Source organism: Zootoca vivipara, chromosome Z (genome assembly GCF_963506605.1).
Source record: "Zootoca vivipara chromosome Z, rZooViv1.1, whole genome shotgun sequence".
NCBI lineage: Eukaryota > Metazoa > Chordata > Lepidosauria > Squamata > Lacertidae > Zootoca > Zootoca vivipara.
Window position 1 is genome coordinate 1,609,580 of NC_083294.1, and position 26,708 is coordinate 1,636,287.

The 26,708-nt window shown below is 44.6% G+C and overlaps 1 protein-coding gene across 9 annotated transcripts in view; it reads left to right on the forward strand.

The window, feature by feature from the left end:
* STRBP (spermatid perinuclear RNA binding protein) overlaps positions 1–25,776 on the forward strand; it is a 117,149-nt gene extending 91,373 nt beyond the window's left edge. For 7 of the 9 annotated variants that reach the window (XM_060270408.1, XM_060270404.1, XM_060270411.1 and 4 more), the window contains 5 exons: positions 4,504–4,638; positions 5,952–6,092; positions 7,057–7,180; positions 10,043–10,093; positions 21,719–25,776. In XM_060270408.1, the coding sequence (XP_060126391.1) occupies positions 4,504–4,638; positions 5,952–6,092; positions 7,057–7,180; positions 10,043–10,093; positions 21,719–21,813 (546 nt within the window). In that variant the 3' untranslated portion in view covers positions 21,814–25,776. Of the gene's footprint in view, positions 1–4,503; positions 4,639–5,951; positions 6,093–7,056; positions 7,181–10,042; positions 10,094–17,777 lie in introns of all 9 variants that reach the window. The other 2 variants (XM_060270412.1, XM_060270413.1) reach the window with 1 other exon arrangement.
* The last annotated feature ends 932 nt before the right edge of the window (positions 25,777–26,708 follow it).

The window sequence follows — 26,708 nt, forward strand, 5'->3', positions numbered from 1 at the left end:
CTTGGCAGGGGGTTGGACTGGATGGCCCTTGTGGTCTCTTCCAGCTCTATGATTCTATGCGAATACTTCTAAGCCCTTGAACTCATTGCACAATTACAAAATGGTACAGTGGTACCTTGACTTACGAATGACTCGACCTATGAATGTTTCGAGTTACGAACAGAGTTCCGTCCGCCGTTTTGGCTGCGGTTTAGATAGGATTTTTTCGACTTGCGGTTTTTTAAATAAAAAAATCCCCATTGGCTTCGACTTACGAATTTTTCGACTTACGAAGGTCCGTTAGGAACGGATTAAATTCGTAAGTCGAGGTACCGCTGTATTGCTTTTCTGCTCTTTTGTGGCATTCCTCATGACGGACCACATGATGCTGTGGCGCTATGTCTCTTGGATACCTGAACAGTGTGCTCACTTACAGCAAGGATGTTTCACACCCCTGCACAACAGTGGTGGAAAACCTGTGGCCTCCCAGATAGAGCTCGACTTAGTCCCAGCAAGCATGGCTCTTTGTCAGAGGGGTACAGCCAGATCTACTGTTAGCAAACACGGGTTACTGTGTGGGGCATGAGCATGGAGCAGGTAAGGTGATCTGTAGCTTCGGAGCAGGTGCTGGCTGGTAACTGGAAACCCTGGCTTGCTCTGGCTGTGCTCGAGTTGGCCTTTTCATAGAATCATAGAATCCTGTCCTCTGGGGTATTAGCCACCCCTCCCAATTTGGTGTCATCTGCAAACTTGCTCAGGATGCCCTCAAGCCCATCAAGCCCTTATTCTTAATTATTCTTAATTGCCCATGTAAGTCAGACGGCATAGCAAAGGTTTCAGCATGTATTTAAAAGCTGAGACAGAAGGTGCCTGTGGAATCTCTAGTGGCAGAGCGTTCCACAGGACTGTGCCGGTAGGACTAGAGGCTCAGCTTCTTGTTATTCTCAGAAGGACCCTCGCCAACATAAAGAACAACTGTGACACTCCTGCAGACACATCTGAGTGTTTGAACTTCTAGACCCAAGTTGTCCAGAGCTTTGTAAATGAATACAAGGGCCTTGACCCTGGCTCAGTAGCAGATGGGCAGCCAGTGCAGATGCCTGAACAAGGGGGTCACATCCTGTCGGCCAGGTGACCCCACCAGCAACCTGGCCACTGCACTCTGCAGTCGCTGGAGCCTCAGAACCAGACCCAAGGGCAGCCCCACACAGAGCACATTGCACCAGTGCAGCCTCAAAGTTACCAAATGCCTGGAATACAATTGTCAGGCCATCCCCCAGAGGGCTTTGTTTTCCAGCTGCCACACAATTTCATAAGCAATAGGGCCGCCGGATAAATTTTGGCTTACAAATACATGTTTACGGCAACATGCGAAACTTGAAACAGGTGTAAAATAAAAAAATTCCTTCAGTAGCACCTTAAAGACCAACTAAGTTTATATTTTGGTATGAGCTTTCGTGTGCATGCACACTTCTTCAGATACACTTCTTCAGTATCTGAAGAAGTGTGCATGCACACGAAAGCTCATACCAAAATATAAACTTAGTTGGTCTTTAAGGTGCTACTGAAGGAATTTTTTAATTTTGCTTCGACTCAGACCAACACGGCTACCTACCTGTAATTGAAACAGGTGTGTTAGCTCAGTTATTAATGTGGTCCACAGGCACTGCTAGCACACCTGTCTTCATTGCTGCATTTGTGTGCGCGCGTTTGTGTGTTTGCCAGTTGGCTTCTTGTTGTTTAGTCGTTAAGTCGTGTCCGACTCTTCGTGACCCCATGGACCAGAGCACACCAGGCACTCCTGTCTTCCACTGCCTCCCGCAGTTTGGTCAGACTCATGTTGGTAGCTTCGAGAACACTGTCCAACCTTATCTGGTCCTCTGTCGTCCCCTTCTCCTAGTGCCTTCCATCTTTCCCAACATCAGGGTCTTTTCCAGGGAGTCTTCTCTTCTCATGAGGTGGCCAAAGTATTGGAGCATGTTGGTAGCTTCGAGAACACTGTCCTACCATCTCATCCTCTGTCGTCCCGTTCTCCTTGTGCCCTCCATCTCAGGGCTGATTTCCTTCAGAATGGATAAGTTTGATCTTCTTGCAGTCCATAGGACTCTCAAGAGTCTCCTCCAGCACCATAATTCAAAAGCATCAATTCTTCGGCGATCAGCCTTCTTCATGGTCCAGCTCTCACTTCCATACATCACTACTGGGAAAACCATAGCTTTAACTATACGGACCTTTGTAGGCAAGGTGATGTCTCTGCTTTATAAGATGCTGTCTAGGTTTGTCATTGCTTTTCTCCCAAGAAGCAGGCGTCTTTTAATTTCGTGACTGCTATCACCATCTGCAGTGATCATGGAACCCAAGAAAGTCAAATCTCTCACTGCCTCCATTTCTTCCCCTTCTATTTGCGAGGAAGTGATGGGACCAGTGGCCATGATCTTAGGTTTTTTTTTATGTTGAGCTTCAGACCATATTTTGCGCTCTCCTCTTTCACCCTCATTAAAAGGTTCTTTAATTCCTCCTCACTTTCTGTGTCATCAGCATATCTGAGGTTGTTGATATTTCTTCCGGCAATCTTAATTCCGGCTTGGGATTCATCCAGTCCAGCCTTTTGCATGATGAATTCTGCATATATGTTAAATAAGCAGGGAGAGAATATACAGCCTTGTACTCCTTTCCCAATTTTGAACCAATAAGTTATTCTGTATCCAGTTCTAACTGTAGCTTCTTGTCCCACATAGAGATTTCTCAGGAGACAGATGAGGTGATCAGGCACTCACATTTCTTTAAGAGCTTGCCATAGTTTGCTGTGGTCAACACAGTCAAATGCTTTTGCATAGTCAATGAAGCAGAAGTAGATGTTTTTTCTGGATGGGCGTGTTAGCTCAATAATTCAGGTGGTCCATAGGCACTGCTAGCACACCTGTCTTCGTTGCTGCATTTCGTGTGTGCGCGTTTGTGTGTTTGCCAGTTGGCTATCCATCCCTTACTCAGAGATCAGGATCTCCTGGAAGATATCTGGTTTACCAGACACAGATCACCAAGGATTTCTGACTCCTTCCTCCCCTCCCCCCCCAAGTTCTTCGGCTGAGCAATTCTCAGACACCTGTTCCTTAATCCTGAGTGTGTGCCCCCTCCTCCTCCTCCTGCCCCTGTGGTCTGCGGGGTGGGGTGGGGTGGGGAACAAGGTTTTGAAGTCTGCCTGTCCCTGCCTTAAAAGTACAGTGGTGCCTCAACTTACGAATTTAATCCGTTCCGAAGGCATTTTCGTAAGTCGAAAAATTCGTCGAAAAACGCCATTGGAAACGTCGAAAAACACCATTGGAAATGTGATTTCCCCTAGGAATGCATTGGAAACAGAAAAATTCGTAAGTCGAAGCAACCCTATCTAAAAATTCGGAAGTTGAAAAATCCCTAGCCCGGTTTTTTTTCTGGATGTCAAAACATTTGTAAGCGCGTGGCCCTTACCCCCATTTGTAAGTCGAAAAATTCAGTTGTTGAGTCGTTCGTAAGTCGAGGTACCACTGTATGTCGAAACAAAAAATAAAAAAATTCATTCCAGCAGCACCTTAGAGACCAACTAAGTTTGTCATTCTTACCAAGTCTACGCTCAACACAGCAATACTTCGGGGGCCTATATATGATGATACACATGGTATCTGAGGTACCCACACATTTCAAGGTGCAAATTTAACACATTTTAGGTGTGGATGCCCTTTGGAACCGGCGTTTACTAATGACAAACTTAGTTGGTCTCTATTTGGGGGGGGGATAATTTTTATTACATTTTCCAAATAAACAACAAATAAAAATTTATTTATTTTTTTACATTCCACCCTATATACCCCTCTCATTTCCATCTCGCTCTGCCGAGCTGTGACTTCCCTCCCTCCCTTCATTCGGCTTTCTTGTTTCCTCTTATCTCGCAGTTACTTTATACTAAACATAAATTAAATTCATAGGATTTATTTCAGTCCTGCAAGTGTCTTTAAACTTATACAGTTCTTCTCTATGTAATCAATGAATTTACTTCAGTACCCCTGGAACTTTGCATCTCCTTGGTTTAGGATCCCACAGGGGCACCTTTGCTAGCTCTGCATAGTCAAACATTTTCGTCCGCCACTCCTCAATTGTTGGTAACTCATGTAATTTCCATTTTTGGGCTAGCAATGTCCTCGCCACAGTTGTGGCATACATGAATATTCTCTTATTACCCTTTGCTATCTCCTCTCCCATTAGTCCCAATAAGAAAGCTTCGGGGTTTTTGGGGAAAGTGAAACATCTTTTTCAACTCATTATATATCATTACCCAAAATCCATTTACTTTCTCACATGTCCACCACATATGATAAAGACAAACTTAGTTGGTCTCTAAGGTGCTAATGGAAGGAATTTTTTAATTTTTTGTTTCGACTACGTCTGACCAACACGGCTACCTACCTGTAATTAAAAGTACAGTCTGTGTGTCTGTATCTTGGGCCAGTTCAGTTTGATTTGCTTGACTTTGACGTCTTTTACTTTGCTCAGGTAAGAACTCAGGGTCCCATCCTCACAGCTAGTGGCAAGAATCCGGTGATGGAGCTCAACGAGAAGCGGCGAGGTCTCAAGTATGAGCTCATTTCCGAGACAGGCGGCAGCCATGACAAGCGCTTCGTGATGGAGGTGAGGAGAAGCGAAGCATATGGTGGCCTCCTGGCCTCAGTTTTGCTTTATGGCACCTTTGGGTTTTTTTGTTTTTTGTTTTAATGTTTTAAAAAAACTTTATTGAGATTTTAATTAAAACATATCAAATAGTAACAAAACAAATTAAAACAAATCAACTCAAAATATAAAAATTCATACAGATATCATACTTCCAAATTTACATCTGAAAAGTACCGGTAATTGATATCTAATACATAATTCGACTAAACCTTCCTGTCTAGTCTTTTCCTCTATAACATCCAAATAAAAACTTACACTTAATATTTCTCTTAAACATCCTGGAGAGTAGTGACTAGTGGGGTGCCACAGGGTTCTGTCTTGGGCCCAGTCTTATTCAACATCTTCATCAATGACTTGGATGATGGGCTTGAGGGCATCCTGAGCAAGTTTGCAGACGACACCAAACTGGGAGGGGTGGCTAATACCCCAGAGGACAGGCTCACACTTCAAAATGACCTTAACAGATTAGGCAATTGGGCCAAAGCAAACAAGATGAATTTTAACAAGGAGAAATGTAAAGTACTACACTTGGGGGGGGGGAGAAAGGCACAAATACAGGATGGGAGACACCTGGCTTGAGAGCAGTACATGTGAAAAGGATCTAGGAGTCTTGGTAGACCACAAACTTGACATGAGTCAACAGTGATGCAGCAGCTCGAAAAGCCAATGCAATTCTGGGCTGCATCAAGAGGAGTATAGCATCTAGATCAAGGGAAGTAAGAGTACCACTGTATTCTGCTCTGGTCAGACCTCACCTGGAGTACTGTGTCCAGTTCTGGGCACCACAGTTCAAGAAGGATACTGACAAGCTGGAACGTGTCCAGAGGAGGGCAACCAAAATGGTGAAAGGCCTGGAAACGATGCCTTATGAGGAACAGCTTAGGGAGCTGGGTATGTTTAGCCTGGAGAAGAGAAGGTTAAGGGGTGATATGATAGTCATGTTCAAATATATAAAAGGATGTCATATAGAGGAGGGAGAAAGGTTGTTTTCTGCTGCTCCAGAGAAGCGGACACGGAGCAATGGATTCAAGCTACAAGAAAGAAGATTCCACCTAAACATTAGGAAGAACTTCCTGACAGTAAGAGCTGTTCGGCAGTGGAATTTGCTACCAAGGAGTGTGGTGGAGTCTCCTTCTTTGGAGGTCTTTAAGCAGAGGCTTGACAGGCATATGTCAAGAATGCTTTGATGGTGTTTCCTGCTTGGCAGGGGGTTGGACTGGATGGCCCTTGTGGTCTCTTCCAACTCTCTGATTCTATGATCCTGTTTCCAGGTAGAAGTAGATGGGCAGAAGTTCCGAGGGGCTGGTCCCAACAAGAAGGTGGCCAAGGCTAGTGCAGCTCTGGCAGCTCTCGACAAGCTCTTCTCCGGCCCCAACGCAGCTGCCAACAAAAAGAAGAAGATTCTGCCCCAGGTGAGGCTTGTCTGGGTGAGCCGCTTCTTCTTGCTAGTGCCGCATGAACGAGGTTGCTGACTCCCGATAGCAGGCCAACTGCCCTCATTGCCTGTGTGGTTCCACTGGGCCCAGAAGCATACCTGCCAAGTCTCCCGTGGAAAAATCCGGGATCAGCAGCCGCACGACACCGGAAGTTGCGTAGACGCAACTTCCTGTGTCGCTTTGCCCATCTATGGGCACCAAAAATGGCCGGCGCCAGTGCCAGAAGTCGCATCTGCGCATGTCCAGAAGTGCGTAGACGCAACCTCTGGTGTCGCTTTGCCCATCTATGGGCACCAGAAAATGGCCGGCGCCAGTGCCAGAAGTTGCGTCTACGCATGTCCAGAAGTGCGTAGACGCAGCTTCCGGTGTCGGCGCTGGCCATTTTCGGTGCCCATAGATGGGCAAGGCGACACCGGAAGTTGCGCCTACGCACTTATGGACATGCGTAGACGCGACTTCTGGCGCCGACCATTTTCGGTGCCCATAGATGGGCAAAGTTGCGTCTACGCAACTTCCGGTGTCGCGTGGCTGCCGATCCCGGATTTCACCACGAGATACTTGGCAGGTATGTTTCTGGGCCAGATTCCTGGATTCTGGGCCGATCCCAGATTTCTCCACGGGGTACTTGGCAGCTATGCAGTTGCTGGAAGCCACAAGAGGGGAGAGTTGCTCTTGTGCTCAGGTTCTGCTTGCAGGCTTCCTTTGGGGGCACCTGGGAACAGGATGATGGACTAAGGACCCATTTCCCTCATCCAGCCGGCTTTTATTATGCTCTTACGTTCCATGAGCTTGGTGCTCTCTTGAATGAGGAGGCAACATCAGATTTTGAGCACTACTCTGGGTGTCCTGAATAGCCCAGGTGTCCAGCTACCTGGGATCCATTTTGCCGCTGGCCATCTTTCCTTGGTTGTGCCTCATCTGCATTTTTCTCTCCATGCAGACAAAAGGGATCGTAAACCCAGCCATGTCTGCAGCGGTCCAAGTGGCTCGAGGAAGAGGGAGAGGTGCCCTCACACGAGGCGCTTTTGTTGGGGCAACAGCTGCCACTGGTTACCTAGCACCAGGTATGACCAAGCCAGGCTTGTTCCCCAGTTGTTGCAATGGAGAGCCAAGCTCTGCTGCAGGGGTCAACCCCACATCTCGGGAGCACTGGGTCAAGCTTTGCATGGGGCAGGAATGGGGACCGACTCACCCCCCAACCTCCAGGAGTTGCTGCACTCCAGATCCCAGCAGCCAGAATGTCCCAACAGTCAAGGGCAAGGCTCCCCAATCTAAGGCCCGGGGGCCGGATGCGGCCCAATTGCCTTCTCAATCCGGCCCGCAGATGGTCCGGCAATCAGCATGTTTTTACATGAGTAGAATGTGTCCTTTTATTTTAAATGCATCTCTGGGTTATTTGTGGGACCTGCCTGGTGTTTTTACATGAGTAGAATGTGTCCTTTTATTTAAAACTAGCTGGCCCGGCCACGCGTTGCTGTAGGTCATCCCTGCGATTCTCCCCACCCTCATGACATATCCCACCCCTCCTCCCTCCAACCCCCTGGCTCATCCTTGTGTTTTGATAGGATACCCTTCCCTGTTTTCCCCGGGGAGTGATGTCCCCTCCCCCCTGTATCTCCATACATTGCCCCTGCGCATGCTTCATGGACATTTTTATATATTTAGATTTAAAAAATTTAAAATAAGAACATGAGAAGCAGAAGTTATTATAAATGCATCTCTGGGGTATTTGTGGGGCATAGGAATCTGTTCATATTTTTTTAAAAATATATAGTCCGCCCCCCCCCCCAAGGTCTGAGGGACAATGGACCAGCCCCCTGCTGAAAAAGTTTGCTGACCCCTGATTTTAGAATGTCGCAGGTGCCCCAACCCTGGCTGAGAGGATGGGAGGATTCTGAGCAGCACCAATGTGGTATTGTTGTGAAGATGTCTTGACTAGGACTTGGGAGAGAACAGGGTTCAATTCCTCATTTCGCCAAAAAGCTCACTGGGGACGGGCTCAACGGGGACGTTGGGACGGGCACTGCCTTCTCTCTGCCTGACCTCCCTCCCCCCAAGGCCCTCTTGAGCTCCTTGGAGAAAAAGGTGGAATGTAAATGCAATAGATATATAATAAATAAACAGAAAGGCTTTCATCCCGTTTTGATTTTTAAGCTCACCAGCAGGTAACACTGGCCTAGCCTGTACTTTAAGCATGTTTCTCTGCTCTTAATGAATGTGCCACCTACTCCCACTTTGTGGCACTTTTTGTGGCTAGGCAGAGCTGCAGCCAGCAATGTACTTTGGAATAGCAAAATAGGCATCTGTTTTGGATTAAATTGATGCTTCCATCTTCACTGAGTGCAAACCTTTGGAGACTTCCTACATTTTTGAAGATCTCTCCACCCTCCCCCAAAATACCAACCACCAAGCAAACCTGGGGGTTATGAGCAGTGCTTTCCCCCCCCCCCCCAAGGGGCAATCAAGGGTACACAGTACAGACACCTCTTTTTGTTGTTAAAAAGGGTGGCACTTACTGTAACAACTTCATGGTGAGAAAAAAAGCACTGGTTATGAGTGCACTAGGGTGATGACTTTTTCAATTTTTTTCCTCAAAAATTATTTCCTGTAGCACAAATGGATGAACTTTTGCCTATTAATGACTAAAATGAGGTATATTCCATTGAAATATTTAAAAAGGTCACGCACAAACAGTTATTATTATTTTTTGTATGCCGTTTTACCATTTCATAAAATTGTATTAACAATCTATATATATAAAAATGTAAAAATCGTGAAAGTGCGTGTTCCACTTTTCTCCGTAACCGCTTGACCGATCGTCCTTAAATTTTGACACAATGATCCAGGCCACTCCCGAAGCGTTGTTAGGGGAAAAAAATCCCTCAAATTTCACACCTGGGTAGGTAGAAACCTGCTTTTCCACAAAGTAAAACAGTGCCCTCAAGTGGAATTCCTCCCACAGTACACCCCCTCCCTTCCTGTGAAATCTACACCACACCCACAATCCAAATAATGACATTATCAACCAAGCAACTGAAACCACCAAGGCGGCCATTATCAGACCCCTAGGCCCCTGCCAGGCTGCTAGGCCCCCACTAGGCGGGGGGGGGGAGATAGAGAGGGCGAGCGCCCGGATCGCAGGTCGCAGCACGACCTTTGTTTTATGTAGGCCCCTGCTATTTCCCTGTATCATAATTTGATGAGCTTTCATTAAAGATTAGATGAAATCTTACTTTCAAAGAGATTTGATTAAAAAAACCTCACGCACAAAATGATTTTAAGAAATTTATTGATCAGTTTTTTGACCATTTTTCAAGTCACTGTAAGCAGATATGAAATCGAACCCAAGCTTTAGAGTCACATATATACAACATTATATAGGGTCATCAAACACACAAGGAAGCTTTTTTTAGCTGCAGTAACAGTATAGACGCCGCTAGAGGACGAAGTTTTGCTACCTCTCCTGTAGGTTCTTTTCCCAGCATGCCCGGCAGGGTCTGCTGGCTGAGTTTTGAGGTCCTGAAAAGGGGCTTTTACCTTGCGCAGGTGTGACATTTGTATACCCCATGTTGCTAAGAACACTCCCCATTGTGGAATGTGTGTTGTGTCCAAATTTGATACGAAATATATATAGAATTGTTCATTCAATTTTATGAAATGGTAAAACGGCATACAAAATTTTTTTTTATGGTTTGTGTGTGACCTTTTTAAAAATTTCCATGGAATATACCTCATTTTAGTCATTAATAGGCAAAAGTTCATCTATTTGTGCTACAGGAAATAACTGTTGAGGGAAAAAATTGAAAAAGTCATCACCCTAGTGTAAATGCATGAAGGCTTCTGAGGTCCCCTTCAAGTATCTGCTTCTTCTCAACACTCTGCCATGACAAATCAGTTTTGCCCCCCTCCATGTGTTTATGTTGCAGGCTATGGGGCAACTTATGGATACAGCACAGCTACTGCCGCGCCAGCTTACGGTATGTACAGCCTCTTCCTTACGTGACCCCACAGGCCATGTTGTATGTATGTACAGTGGTGCCTCGCTAGACGAATTTAATTCGTCCAGCGAGTTGCTTCGTATAGCGAAAAATTTGTTTTGCGAAGCGGCTCCCATAGTAACGCATTGAAGTGCGGTTTCCCATAGGGTGCCTCGCAAGACTCGCCTTGTCTTGCGAAGCGCGCCATAGGAAACTTCGTCTTGCGAGACTCCATTGAAATCACAAAATGCTTTCGTTTTGTGAGTTTTTTGTGAGGTATTCGTCTAGCGAGGTACCACTGTACAGTATTTATTATCTCATGGGGCGTGAGCCAAAGGCTCTTCTGGGAGCGGCCTGGGAGGAATCATTGACTCCCTGGCGACGTTGATAAACCGCAGCACCTCATTTTGTGTCTCTGGAAGGCTGTTTGCCCCTGCCGTGGCTCTTTTTCTGGTTGGAGTAGCTTTTTCCTCCCTCCTCCTGCTTCTGCCTGACTGTGAAGGGTTGCTTGTTCTAACTGCCTGTTCCCCTTTCATACCAGAACTTGAACCTCTCTCTTCCCCTGCCTGAGTAGCTCTCCTACCTTCTTACAGCCATCTCGTACTCCATTCAAAGGAACCCAAAGAGCCAATGCTCAACTGACTTGAATCGCCCAACCCTCCCCCAAAATAGCTGGCTTATTGGTGGCTGTAGTGTACAGCTTTATTGCAATCTGCAGCGAACCAGCTCTTTGTCACTGCTGTATTTTGGGGGACACACAGACCCAGTGTTGAAGTCACACAGTCCTGGGTCCCTTTCATGTTAACGGAGTCATCGTTGTTGGGGTGTGGTGGTGGTGAAGTTCACGCACTTGAGGATGTGTACCCATTGCTCTCCTCGGCTGGTCTTGGCGAGAGGCAGCGGTCCACAGTGGCAGATCTCATCATAAGCAACAATAGCTGCAGTGGCTGTTACATGAGCAGCAGGGTGATGACTTTTTTACAACCTCATTTCCCTGTATCATAATTTGATGAGCTTTCATTAAAGATTAGATAAAATATTACTTTGAAAGAGATTGATTTAAAAATAAACCTCACGCACAAAACGATTTAAAAAATCTTATTTATCAGTTTTTCGACCATTTTTGAAGTCCCTGTAAGCTGATATAAAATGGAACCCAAGCTTGAGAGTCACATATATACAACATTATATAGGTAGCACCTTAGAGACCAACTAAGTTTGTCATAGGTATGAGCTTGTGTGTATCTGAAGAAGTGTGCATGCACACGAAAGCTCATACCTATGACAAACTTAGTTGGTCTCTAAGGTGCTACTGGAAGGATTTTTTATTTTTATTTTGACTGCGTCAGACCAACACGGCTACCTACCTGTAACTAACATTATATAGGGACATCAAACACACAAGGAAGCTTTTTTTAGCTGCAGTAACAGTATAGACGCCGTTAGAGGACGAACTTTTGCTACTTCTCCTATAGGTTCTTTTCCCAGCATGCCTGGCAGGGTCTGCTGGCTGATTTTTGAGGTCCCAAAAAGGGGCTTTTACCTTGCGCAGGTGTAACATTTGTATAGCCTATTTTGCTAAGAACACTCCCCATTGTGGATTGTGGTGTTGTGTCCAAATTTGATACGGAATATATATAGAATTGTTAATACAATTTTATGAAACGGTAAAACGGCATCCAAAAAAATTAAAAATGGTTTGTGCGTGACCTTTTTAAAAATTTCCATGGAATATACCTCATTTTAGTCATTAATAGGCAAAAGTTCATCCATTTGTGCTACAGGAAATAATTTTTGAGAAAAATAAAAATGAAAAAGTCATCACCCTAATGAGCAGTGTGATATGTGAACTATTCCTCCTACAGGATTGTGTGAGCAAGTCCAATTGGCTCTGCTGACTCCCCTGCCCACAAACAAACAAAAAACTAGGCAGTGCCACTTGGTGTGTTGAGCAAAAGAACCTCAACACTCCTTCCTCCGAAAGTGTATACCGTAGTTCTCCCCCCCATGCAACAACAACAACCTTGTCTTGTTTAATTGGGGGCGGGGGACCGGGACCCTGGCTCTTTGGATTACTTTGAATGTAGTTTTATGCAGCAATGAGAGCAAAGCCCATTGGAGTCAGCGATACGGTCCGGCTCAATACAGGGCCTTGGAATCCCAACTGCCCCCCTTCCCTGAATCATTTGCTGTGACACATTTCTCCTCTGAAGGAGTCTGAAGCTTTTGTTTTTTTGAGGATACAGTGGTGCCTCGCAAGAAGAATTTAATTCATTCCGTGAGTCAGTTCGTTTTGCGAAAAGTCCGTCTTGCGCATCACGGTTTCCCATAGGAATGCATTGAAATTTCTTTTTTTGCCCATAAAGGTAAAGGTAAAGGTAAAGGGACCCCTGACCATTAGGCCCAGTCATGACCGACTCTGGGGTTGCGCGCTCATCGCGCATTATTGGCCGAGGGAGCCGGCGTATAGCTTCCAGGTCATGTGGCCAGCATGACAAGACGCATTCGTCTTGCGAGGTACCACTGTACATCCTTCCCAGAGAACATGGCCTGCTGTATGCCTGCACTATTTCCTGCCACTTGGGTTGCCACGGGTCTGAATGCAGCATTTTTAATACTGCTGTTGGCAAAGTGGAGGGGGGCAGTCAGTTAGGGGTTTTGGAAACTCAAGTCACAGCCAGCTATTTCAACCATTCCTTGTACTTTTAAAAGCAGCCAGAATAAGAGGCGTTTGAGGGAATGTGTGATCCCTGCTCTCTGCCAATATACCAAATCAAAGTTTATTGCATTAGCCATATAGCCATAGGACATATAAAAGATCAAACAGGCAACTGTCGCACAACAGTATAGAATACAACAAATACAACTATAACATCAAATATAAATTCCAGCTGAGTGCGACTGGTAAGGTAAAAGCAAGGCGTGTCGACTGTGAGTATAACAGGGATTTACATAGTTCAACTCCAAGATATATGTAGCCGAGTGAAATTTGGTCCCCAGGGGAGCTCTCTCCTGTCTCTTTCCCCTTGCCAGGGGAGTCAAATAAGGCTGCCTTCTGGCACCCTTCCTCTTTAATTTCTACATAAATGATATAAAAACAGCTATTAAAGCCCTTAATCAACCTGCCCCGTCCTTGCAACAAGCAAAAATTCCCATCTTACTGTATGCCAACAACATGGCAGTCCTCTCTCTAACAAAGTGGGGACTTAACAACATGGTGAGAGGACTCATGAAATTTTGCACAGAAAACTCCCTAACAATCAATTTTTCCAAAACCAAAATAATCCCTTTTGGCAGGACAAAACCAAACCCATCATGGTACCTCGAGGGTCACACCATTGACCAATGCTCAGTTTTTAAATACTTGGGCATCACTTTTCACCATAGATTATCTTGGACAGCCCATTTAAACACGATTATTCTGGCTGCTCACCGGATCATCGGTGCTTTGGTGAAGTTTTTCTTCGGAAATGGTGGACAACTGGTGGTGCTGACCAGAAAGATCTACATCAGTAAAGTACCCCCAATGCTGCTATACAGGGTGGAATTATGGGGGTGGAACATGAATGTACTCCAGCGTCTGGAGTCTCTGCAAAATCTTCCAATATATGGAGAGCTGGCAGCCATACATTAGATGGAGCACTATTGGTCTTTGGGTCTCTGTTGCTCCAGAGGGCAAAACCAAAGCGGGTGGCAATGGAAGCCATTCTTTAGTTCAGCATTAGGGGGGGGGATCCTCACCATCTAATCTAGCTAACTGTCAAGGATTCTTTAGCTGTCGTTCCTGCACTGCAGGGGTTTGGGCTAGAAGACCCTTGGGGGTCCCTTCCAACTCGGCAATTCTGTTGTTCTATATTCCTAGTGGCAAGAGCTGTTCCAGGGCACAAAAGGGACAGCCACAGAGAAAGCCTTTCCCCACATCCAGAGCTCAGAGGTCGGGTGAGAGGCAAAGGAGAGCTTCTGCAGCTGATTTTAATGTCTTGCTCTTTTAGGGCTTTTTAGTCCCTTCCCTAAAGGCACGGCTACTGGGCTCTCACCTCAGAGTGGAGAGGTTGGAGCTGCCTTAGTGGAGTTTTGGAGAAAAGGCTGAGAGCGCTACAGTGTTCATCAGGGTGATGACTTTCTTACAACCTCATTTCCCTGTATCATAATTTGATGACCTTTCATTAAAGATTAGATAAAATCTTACTTTCAAAGAGATTTGATTTAAAAAACTTCACGCACAAAATGATTTTAAAAAATTTATTGATCAGTTTTTTGACCATTTTTGAAGTCACTGTAAGCAGATATAAAATTGAACCCAAACTTGAGAGTCACATATTTACAACATTATATGGAGTCAAAAAACAAAACAAAAACCATTATATAGGGTCATCAAACACACAAGGAGCTTTTTTTTAGCTGCATAACAGTATAGACGCCGCTAGAGGACGATGTTTTGCTATCTCTCCTGTAGGTTCTTTTCCCAGCATGCCCGGGAAAATTGTTAATATAATTTTATGAAATGGTAAAATGGCATACAAAAAAATTAAAAATGGTTTGTGTGTGACCTTTTTTAATATGTCAATGGAATATACCTCGTTTTAGTCATTAATAGGCAAAACTTCATCCATTTGTGCTACAGTAAATAATTTTTGAGAGAGAAAAATGAAAAAGTCATCACCCCAGTGTTCATGCCTCTCTCTCATCATAGCTCTGAAAAGTTGGGCAGGAATTCAGGAGGAGGGGGGCTGAGGTAATTGGCCACCAAAAAATGTGTCATTCTTTGCCCCTTTTCCTCTCCCTCCCACCTTACACGGCCCATGGCCCATCGCTGACTCCCAGCTTCTTGCCTGGAGAAATGCTGTCCTCATTCTCTGCATAAAGGATCGTCACCACTCTTTTTTGGAAATGTCTGACTGCCTGGTTGTGGTGCTTAGTCTCGGGACAGAAGCGCTGCTCCTGGCTGTAAGGTTCCCACTCACCCACCTTCCCCCATTTTTTTTCCTCTTTCTCTTTCTCTCTCTCTTTCTCTCTTTCTCTCTCTCTCTTTCTCTCTCTGCCTCTGTGAAGCTGTTTGCATGTTGGGAAAGTTTCCCTGATCATCTCGATCTTCTTGGAATAACTGCTGTTGCTGCTTTCTGATTTCTGAAAAGAAATATGTAGGTGAAAAGACCCAGGGCCCTTCAAACAGGAAACACTTGCTGTTTTACTCTCTTTTCCCCCCTTCCCCAACAAAACAAAACAAGCATCTGCAACAGACTCTTAGTGAGGCCACAAGAATGTTAAATTTTGCAGAGAGACCTGGTTGTATTTTTCCAGCCCCTTCCCCAGCTTCCCAGCCTAAGAGGACAAACTCCCACAAATTATTTGTCTGAGCTGCATTTCTCCTGTTTGCTTTGAGGCTGATACTGTATAAGCAAAAATCTGCCCTTATTCCCTTATGGGGTACACAAGAGCCCTTATTGGCTTCTCCATCGGTCGGAGAATAGAACAGAGACCAATCAGAGAATTTTGAGAAGCAAAGCCTTTATTTTTGTTGTTGCAACAGGGTCCTCCCCCTCACACAGGGGAACAAGGAAGGAACCCCAAACAAAGCTGTCCTGCACTTAAAAAGAAATTTGAAATTGGTTTCAGCCCACCCCCCAGAAGCATCACCCATACGTCACAGAAGGGGTGTAGCCCAAGACCGCCCTCCCTGAATTCATCATAGATACATCATGAAAGGGGAGGTCTGGTGGCAGAAATCTGAGCATCCTGGACCCTGCCCCCTGCCCCCAAAACCCAATCAAGTAAAAAAAGAGAGAGAGAGAGATTTACATTTCCCAGCCAAGTTAATCACACCCTTTTGTCTGGCACTCAGGTATCAGGATGCCAGGGATTAACGCTTTTAATTCCTGAGACAATGAGGTGGTTTCCCCCACCCCCCTTCTTCCTTGCAGAGGAACACCTGGTCAGAGAGAGTCAAAATGGTGTCAGTCAGGCCTGTCTTCCTGTGCTGCTTCAGACATGTGCCTGTACATTCATGTACATGTTTAGGAGCAATTATGATATGTATAACCTTAAAATTATCACAACAACACACATAGCAGGGTGTTGATGCTGTATTTCCCACCATAGCAGGCTTGTGAAACAAACTTCAGCCTGGTCTGGCGTATGTGCCAAAGTTCTAGCTGAATCTCTCCTTTTTAAACAAACAAACAAAACTAGTTGCAGGTCCCTAATGAACCACTTCCTATTCCTGGTCTGCTTTGGGAGGGAGTTGGCTTCAGGGGAAGGTGACCTTGTCCCCCCAGCATAATGGCTGCTTTGACCTTGGGTAGCCACCAGGAGGCCAAATTAGGAAGCTAATAATAATAATAATAATAATAATAATAATAATAATAATAATAATAATTTATACCCCGCCCATCTGGCTGGGTTTCCCCAGCCACTCTGGGTAGCTTCCAACAGAAATATTAGACTACACTAATTTCTTAAAGATTAAAAGCTTCCCTAAACAGGGCCGCCTTCAGATGTCCTCTAAAAGTCTGGTAGTTATTTTTCTTTTTGGCACCTGGTGGGAGGGCATTCCACAGGGCGGGCGCCACCACTGAGAAGGCCCTCTGCCTGGTTCCCTGTAACCTCACTTCTCACAATGAGGGAACCGCCAGAAGGCCCTCGGCACTGGACCTCAGTATCCGGGCAGAGCGATGGAGGTGGAGACGCTCCTTCAGGTATACTGGACTGAGGCTGTTTAGGGCTTTAAAGGTCAGCACCAACACTTTGAATTGTGCTTGGAAACGTACTGGGAGCCAATGCAGGTCTTTCAAGACCGGTGTTATGTGGTCTTGATGGCTACTCCTAGTCACCAGTCTAGCTGCCGCATTCTGGATTAATTGTAGTTTCCGGGTCACCTTCAAAGGTAGCCCCACATAGAGCGCATTGCAGTAGTCCAAGCGAGAGATAACTAGAGCATGCACCACTCTTGCTAGACAGTCTGCAGGCAGGTAGGGTCTCAGCCTGCGTACCAGATGGAGCTGATAGACAGCTGCCCTGGACACAGAATTGACCTGAGCCTCCATGGACATCTGTGGGTCCAAAATGATTCCCAGACTGCGCCCCTGGTCCTTCAGGGGCACAGTTGCCCCATTCAGGACCAGGGAGTCCCCCACACCTGCCCGCCTTCTGTCCCCCACAAACAGTACTTCTGTCTTGTCAGGCTTCAACCTCAATCTGTTAGCCGCCGTCCAACCTCCAACCGCCTCCAGACACTCATACAGGACCTTCACCGCCTTCACTGGTTCTGATTTGAAAGATGAACACCCAGCCCAAACCCCCTGATGATCTCTCCCAGCGGCTGCATGTAGATGTTCAAAAGCATGGGGGAGAGGACAGAGCCCTGAGGAACCCCACAAGTGAGAGCCCAGGGGTCTGAACACTCATCCCCCACCACCACTTTCTGAACACGGCCCAGGAGGAAGGAGCGGGACCACTGTATAAGTGTGCCCCCAGCTCCCAACCCCTCTAGACGGTCCAGAAGGATGTTATGGTTGATGGTGTCAAAAGCCGCTGAGAGATCCAGCAGAACTAGGAAACAGCTCTCACCTTTGTCTCATTTAAACTCTCACTCTTGTCTCATTTAAACAAACAAACAAACAAAAACAACTTGCCTTTTTCCAATGGCTAGACTTACCTGGAGTCCTCTTGGTTTCTTCTCTTTTAGGTTTGCCCAAGAGAATGCTTCTGTTGCCAGTTATGAAACTTCCCACCTACCCAATGCCCCCTTATTCCTTCTTTTAGCAAATGGCAGAAACCAGTCCCCTCTGACTGACTGACCACTGCAGTGCAGTACAGAATGCCAGAAGTAAAGTGATACAGGCAGATGGACAGGACGTCCTGCCTGCTTTTAATCCTGGTTTTCTTTGAGCGCATACTTGAGCAAAAACCATTTGTAAAGAAGCATCTTTTCCTACTTTTTTATTTTAAGAAAATGCAAATTTAGTTCTCTTAAAAACTTGAAGCAAGCAAACAATGGTCTGTGAAAATGGTTACCTCATTCCCCCCCCCCAAATAACTTATACTAGCCTTCTGTTATAGAGAATAAACTTAGATGCTTAAATTCATTGTTTTTAAGTGAAGTACCCAAATTATGTAAAACTTTAAAAAAAAACTTGTGAAGGATGTATAGATGATAAGATGCTGATCACAAAAGAATAATAAAACCAGTTCTTGTTGTCATGGAGAGTTTCCGCCTGTTTTCTAACGCAGGGCCATGGCCTCCGTGTGCCTGTCCCCTTTAGGCTTTTGGATATGTGGTGTAGCTGCTTTTCTAAAAAGGAACTGGAGTACCAAACATACTCTCTGCACTAAAAATAAAATAAAAGATGACCCACCCCCTGAACAGCCTGTTTAGCTTTGTAAATACCAAGTCGTGTAATCCAGCAGAATATGGGCTCAGTTACTGCTTTGGATGAATTCCATGTGAAGGTTTTGTGAGGTCCTTCGTAGGATATGCCACCCCAGATCTTGGAAGGACTTCGGATCTCTTTAGCAATTATAGCGATAATGCGGACTATGTCTACATGCGATGGATTGCTCATCCTTTGGTGCAGTCTGCTGTTAATTTAGGGAGGTTGCCTGGACACCTTCTGATCCAGAATAGGCCCTCTTACTGTGTTAGGATTCATTTTGCTACTTTGGGAACCAGAGATGGTGCCTATAGAGAAGTTTGGGGTGTCCTCTTCCCCTGCTGCCACCCTCCACCCCAATTTCAAATGAGTTAAGGCATATCAAATAATCCAAATTGAGAAAGTTCTCAGACCATAAATGAGAGCGTTGGAATATAATAAAAGTCCAATACAGTGGTACCTCGCAAGATGAATGCCCTGCAAGACGAATTTTTCACAAGACGAATGCGTCTTGCAATCTGATGGTCTTGCGAAAATTCGTCTTGCGAATCGCGGTTTCCCATAGGAATGCATTGAAATTTAATTAATGTGTTCCTATGGGCAAAAAAAAGAAATTTCAAAGCATTCCTATGGGAAACCGCGATTCGCAAGACGAAATTTTTCACAAAACGATTTGACTCGCGGAACAAATTAAATTAATCTTGCGAGGCACCACCGTAGTTAGATCTAGTGGAGTTAAATGCTCCAATAGTTAACTCCTTTAATTCCAAAGTCTGCTCCCCCTATCACCTCCTCCCCTTTTAAAAAAAGAAACCCAACCTCAAATAAATGAGCCCAAATCACGGATGTTCTTGTGGCCTCCCTCGCTCAGTCTGGGATCTTGTAGCTCATTGGTGTGAATTTTTTTTGCCCCCCTTTTTTCAGAGCTAAAACTAAGGCCTCTCCTTTCCCCATCCCTCCCACCCACAACCTTGTACAATTCTAAGAATCTAAAGCAGCAACACGGTCCCCATGAAAACTTGCTACCTTAATTGTCCTGGTCTCGTCCAGTGCTGCTGTGGAAAGTTAGCCATTTCAGCCATAGGCCAGTACAGTACCTTGCCTTTTTCTTGTAACATTCGAGCATTGAAAGCAAAAGCGGCGATTTGCTGGGTTATGTGCCATGGGTTTGCCTGCTTCACTTTGAGATCCAGGAGACTGTTCTCGAGAAAGACTGTGTGTGGTTATGGGGGGGCTCTAGGGGACTTAGCTAAGGGAACTGCTATTAAGGCATCACCCCCACAAAAAATGTACCGTAAGTGTTTCTCTTGCTCTCTTCTTTTCAAATGTCACCCATTTGTGGCTCACCTTTTTTTATGATGATTTTGTGCTGCCCAGAGGAGGCCTTTATATACTCTGCTCTCCTCCAGATGTATTTGGACAGGTGAAGGTGGGTCTTTGTAAGTGTGTGTGTGTGTGTGTGTGGAAAGGAGGTTGAGTTTGGGGGGGGGTGTCTCTAAACCTCCATGGAGGAAGAGCTCTATCCCTAAGATGCCTTCCTCAGAGGCAGAGTATATAAACAAGCAGCTTTCTTCAGGGTTAACCACAGTTGTGGTTTTGAGAAAAGGTGGCGGTGGAAAGTGAGCACCTAAGTATTATGGAATGTTTCCACTTTGTCCTCTGGCTTTTTGGTTCAGTGGCGGTGATGCTTTAAAGGCCGTCTTGGATGGGCAGTAGGGCGATGGCTTTTTTACAACCTCATTTCCCTGTATCATAATTTGACGAGCTTTCATTAAAGATTAGATAAAATATTACTTTCAAAGAGATTTGTTTTAAAAAAGACCTCACGCACAAAATGATTTTAAAAATTTTATTTATCAGTTTTTTGACCATTTTTGAAGTCACTGTAGGCAGATATACCTAAAATTGAACCCAAGCTTTAGAGTCACATACATAAAACATTATATAGGGCCATCAAACACACAAGGAAGCTTTTTTTAGCTGCAGTAACAGTATAGATGCCGCTAGAGGACGATGTTTTGCTACCTCTCCTGTAGGTTCTTTTCCCAGCATGCCCGGCAGGGTCTGCTGGCTGAGTTTTGAGGTCCCAAAAAGGGGCTTTTACCTTGTGCAGGTGTGACATTTGTATAGCCTATGTTGCTAAGAACACTCCCCATTGTGGAATGTGGTGTTGTGTCCAAATTTGATATGGAATATATATAGAATTGTTAATACAATTTTATGAAATGGTAAAACCGCATACAAAAAAATTAAAAACTGTGCATAACCTTTTTTAATATTTCAATGGAATAAACCTCATTTTAGTCATTAATAGGCAAAAGTTCATCCATTTGTGCTACAGGAAATAATTTTTGAGAAAAATAATAATGAAAAAGTCATCACCCTATTGTACAGGGATTGCTATTTTAAATGCATGGGGGTGGAGGTTGGGAATGGGACTGAGATTTGGGGTGCCTTCAGATCGAGAACAGTATTGATAAAACCCTTGACTGTCTTGCTGGCCTATGGATGAAAGGGAGCCCATCACTGAGCTTGGAAAAGCATAGCAGAGAAGACTATCAAATAAAGATTTGTTTCCATGCAAATTGGCAGCTTGATAAATTTCAAGGGTTGGGGGTGTTTTTTGGCGTGTGTTTTTGTTTTGGTTAATGCCATGAAATTCTCCCAACCCACACTAAAAAACTTTTAAGCACAAATCTTGCTGACTTTATTGAGGACCCGCTTTCCAGAGAGATCCTCTCCCTGGTCAGTTGTGACAGCTCTCTCCGTGGCTGCTATGCTCTTTTCCAACTTGATGGCAAAATCATTTCCAATAATTGATATGAAGTCATTTTCCCTGCCCTCTCCTCTCCATTTATTTTTTCGTCATGTCGGGAGTTACTAACCACGTCTGTAAACCTGCCCTTTTGCTGCATATTTTACATTTCTCTGCTTTACTTGAAAATCCTGAGAAGCTATCGGTTCCTTATTTTTACATGCCGACAAATATATGAAAGGGGGGGGGGAGAGCAGATAACTGTTAACTTTTTTTTTTGGTTGCTAATATAGGATGGTTCCAAATAATTTTTTATTTACCTAAAAAAGAACCCCGACTACCCCAAAAAGGTATCAAAAAAAGTGCCCATTTTGCAATGAAAATCCCACTTACAGCTTGAAAGAGCAGAGAAATTTAAGCGGCGCTCGCTACTTTTTCATTTTCTTTAATTAACCTGCAATTTCTCTTCCTCTTGCTTCTCTGCTCTTTTCTCTGCTGTAGGTGGCTTTTTCATTGACGGCCCTTATTGCCAACCTCTCGACATGGCTCCTTTTATCATTCACTTGGGCCCTCAAGATTTCTTCTCTGACTTCTAGAGCAAACAGGTTATGCGGTTCGGAAAAAGGTGCTTCCCCCCCCCTCCAACAAATGTTTTTTAAAAGCAAGAGCTATGACAGGACCTGGAAGGAGGGGAGCGGGGGGGGGCAGCCTTCGGCACTCAGATTTTGGGACTCTCTAGTTTTCTCTTTCAGGGAAAAGAAAAGAAAAGCTTGCTTATATATATTTTTTAATTCTCAACTTTCCTGAACTCCCAAAAAGCAATACAACCCACCCCGGCTCTTAAAACCACAGCAATAGATGTACAAAAAGAATGTCATTTGGCTACTTCTGCATTTCACTAAAAGAGGGTTGGGGGTTTTTTGCATTCTGAGCACTGGCCTAGCTGCTCGGGTCAAATCGTTGACACTCCAGTTTGGGCTTTTGAGTTTGAGCAATGGGAGGGGACACTTTTTCTCTCTCTCTCCATTCCCCATGCCCACCCCCTGTATTGCAGCAATGGGGTGGGAAGTTTCCTGGTTTATAGATTGGGGGGGTTGCGGGGGGGAGTTAAGAAAGCTTCAGTCCTAATGCACAACTTTGTGAAACTTATAGGCTATTTCACCTGCAAATAAATGTTTCCTCACTGCCGCTGCTGCCCCCGTCTCCATGAGCATTTGCCCTAGAAACCTCATGGCCTGAAGGGTGCCCTTGGAGGGTGCTGGAGGTCTTTAAGCAGAGGCTTGACAGGCATATGTCAAGAATGCTTTGATGGTGTTTCCTGCTTGGCAGGGGGTTGGACTGGATGGCCCTTGTGGTCTCTTCTAACTATGATTCTATGGGTCCATGGGGAACAAATTCCTTAGGGGGGAATCCAACCCAATGGCTAGAAAGAGAGTGCAGAACCTTTCGGTTCAGATTATAGCTCAGCAGTGGATCTTCTGTGTGGCTTTGGTTAAGAGTCAGGCCTTTCCTATAAAATGGGAGCAATAAGCCTACCTTGCAAAAAACAAAACTCCTTTGTAAGGACAGGTGTATCACTTATATTATCAATGCAGCCAATCTTCAAGTCCTGTTGGGTTTTTTTGGGGGGGGGGGCAATAGCAGCTCTCTTATTCCAGCAGAGCTTGTGAGGGATGAGCTCTGCAGGCTGTGTCCTGGCCGACATCTCTCCATAGCAAGTGAATCCTTGCTATATCTGCTTCTCAGGAGGTTTAGCAGAAATCGCACTTCCAGCCATTCTGGACTTCTGTTTATAAAGTTAAGCTTGAACTGTGGCTGGAAGAGGAATAGCACTTCTATTTATTGGCCTAAAGAATGTGTCTGTTACTTCCTTTTCAACCATGCTGCTGTTTCACTGCACCTTACTGTTAACAGGCTTTCCTTTGTAGTTTTTTTCACTTGTAAAATGAATGTAAATACCATGGGAGGATTTCCTTTTCTTTTTTTACATATTTATTTCTTTGGTTAAATACCAATTGAAGTTGTGTTTTTAGTGTCCTACTCAAGGAATCGACCATAAGGAAAATATTGTTTGTGTTTTGTCTTATACACCATTAGCACAGAGGCAGGCAGCATTCAGACCACTTAGTGTAAGAGTGTCTGCTTTGCACGCAGAGGGTCCCAGTTGAATCCCCATGGCATCCCCACATGGGCCTGGGAAGCCTGGAAAGCCACTGTGCCAATCAGCGTAGGAGCTGGGTGACCTGGTTCCTAACACACTTCTGAGCAGGTGGTTCAGTTATAATATATAATAATAATAATTTATTATTTATACACCGCCCATCTGCCTGGATTTCCCCAGCCACTCTGTGCAGCTTCCAACAGCATATTAAAATACAATAATCTATTAAACATTTAAAAGCCTCCCTAAACAGGGCTGCCTTCAGATGTCTTCTAACTCTGGCAGCTGTTTTTCTCTTTGACATTGGATGGGAGGGCGTTCCACAGGGCAGGCGCCACCACCGAGAAGGCCCTTTGCCTGGTTCCCTGCAACTTGGCTTCTCGCAACAAGGAAACCGCCAGAAGGCCCTCGGCACTGGACCTCAGTGTCCGGACAGAGCGATGGAGGTGGAGACGCTCCTTCAGGTATACTGGACCAAGGCCGTTTAGGGCTTTAAAGGTCAGCACCAACACTTTGAATTGTGCTTGGAAACGTACTGGGAGCCAATGCAGGTCTTTCAAGACCAGTGTTATGTGGTCTCGGCGGCTGCTCCCAGTCACCACTCTAGCTGCCGCATTCTGGATTAGTTGTAGTTTCCGGGTCACCTTCAAAGGTAGCCCCACATAGAGCACATTGCAGTAGTCCAAGCAGGAGATAACCAGAGTATGCACCACTCTGGCGAGACAGTCTGCAGGCAGGTAGGGTCTCAGCCTGCGTCCCAGATGGAGCTGATAAACAGCTGCCCTGGATACAGAATTAACCGATGTCTCCAATGACAGCTGTGAGTCCAGAATGACTCCCAGGCTGCGCACCTGGTCCTTCAGGGGCACAGTTGCCCCATTCAGGACCATTACTGTTGTCTACACTGAAAAATCCTGATCAACCCTCAATTTAGAGCCATGCTAGGCTGGCCAGCTCTATTGACAACCAGAGTTTCGTTCCTTGCTCTCGTTCTCTCTTTTGTGTTCCATCTGAATGACCTAAAAGCAGCGCAGCTGGACCAGAAGGGAGCCTGGTTTGTGTATGGGTGGGGAACCTGTGGTTGGTGGCTGATGACAGCTGGAATCCACAGTTTCCCCAGCACTCTCTCAGTCCAGAGCCCTCCTTGACAGTGGCCTGTGCTGGTGGCTGACCGATGGTTCTGGTTTTGGGCACCCGCAGTTATAATGATGAAAAAGCCTTACCTTCACTCTGCGAGTTTGCCTAACTCCCCCCTTTTAAAGCAGCCTATGCTGGAACCAGGGTGGATTTGATTTAAATAAAACTGATTTAAATCACAATTTAAATCACTAGTCAGTAAGGCTTGATTTAAATCATAGTTTTCTACATAAAGACTAATTCTTGCTGGTATAACTTTAATATGCAAGTAGATGAAGATTTTTAGAATAACAACTTTTCATATTAGTTTTTTTTAACCCCAGTTTAATAGGTTAATCATTCATTTGGACAACTTTTCTGTTGTACTTAGAAAGGAGAAAAATAATCATTACCTTAATAATAACAATTTAAATAGATTTATTCAACTGAAACAATAACATTACAGCATATGTTATTTGCTTAAACAAACATCCATGTTTGTTAACTAATTTGGCTAAACAAAAACAAAATATATATCTTTTAAGAAACTTAAATACTGTCCACTCCAAACAATCAGAAAAATATTGTTTCTATTCTATTCACTGAACTTCTTGAAAGTTAGCACTGAAGGGGTTGATTCTGTATTCATAGGTTTGTAGAACAATAGGATTAAGGTATTTTTCTCAACTCTGTTCATGTTATAACATTTTTGCTGTGAAGAAGAGGCATGTGATCTCTGCTGAGTCAAATTCAGTTTTGAGAACTGCAAAAATAACCCAAGCATCTGGGATAATATCTTGTAGGCAGAGAAACTGCCCAATAATCTTACAAAAACCTCTGGAAGAGCATGACATTGTGAATGGATTAATGGATTTTATTTACCAAAATAATTAAACATATACAACCTTATTCTACATAATTAAAAATAATCTTTATTTCATGATGGAATAACCTTTGGATGGTAATATATTTTCCTCAAAAAGCATTTTATTTAAAAAAAAATCTGATTTATTTTTTAAAAATCATTTATTTTTATCCACCCTGGCTGGAGCTGCCATACTTTTTCTGGCACTGAATCCCCACCCATTTTAGATGCTGCAGTTATTGAGGTGGGGGTGGCTGGTGCTTCCACAGGCCATACCCCCCCCTCTTCTGGGCTTGGGCTGAAACCACCACCCTCATTGCTGGCTACTGAAGAACAGAAGAGGATGTCCCATAATAACTGTCATGAATAAGAAATGAATGTTTTCTTATCAATAATTAAATCTGATCACTTAACTGATGCTCTGTTGTTGTTTTTATATTATTATTATTTAAAAAGAAACATTAGTCAGCAGATAACGTGGTTATAAATAGAGCAGATTAATTCCTGTGTGGGGGTGAAAGGGTGGCGTGGAGGATGAGTGTTTTAACTCATAGGTTAACAAGGTTGGTGCTGGGTGGGAACCTTTAATAAACTGTCCAAATGTTGCAGGAGGGCTCCGAAGCTGCTCTTGGGTTCAATGTTTAAAATGTTGCATACTGTGGCCACAGAATCTAGAAAAGTGCAGTGGGAAGAAGACCCTTGCTATAAGGAGAATTACCTCTATGCAACTTTGAATTTCTGGAACTGTCCCTTCACATCTAACGCCCAGTCTTATTCAACATCTTTCTCAATGACTTGGATGATGGGCTTGAGGGCATCCTGAGCAAGTTTGCAGATGACACCAAATTGGGAGGGGTGGCTAATACCCCAGAGGACAGGATCACACTTCAGAATGACCTTAACAGATTAGACAACTGGGCCAAAGCAAACAAGATGAATTTTAACAAGGAGAAATGTAAAGTACTACACTTGGGCAAAAAAAATGAAAGGCACAAATACAGGATAGGAGACACCTGGCTTGAGAGCAGTACATGTGAAAAGGATCTAGGAGTCTTGGGAGACCACAAACTTGACATGAGTGAACAGTGTGATGCAGCAGCTAAAAAAGCCAATGCAATTCTGGGCTGCATCAATAGGAGTATAGCATCTAGATCAGGGAAGTAATAGTACCACTGTATTCTGCTCTGGTCAGACCTCACCTGGGAGTACTGTGTCCAGTTCTGGGCACCACAGTTCAAGAAGGAGACTGACAAGCTGGAATGTGTCCAGAAGAGGGCAACCCAAATGGTCAAAGGCCTGGAAACGATGCCTTATGAGGAACGACTTAGGGAGCTGGGTATGTTTAGCCT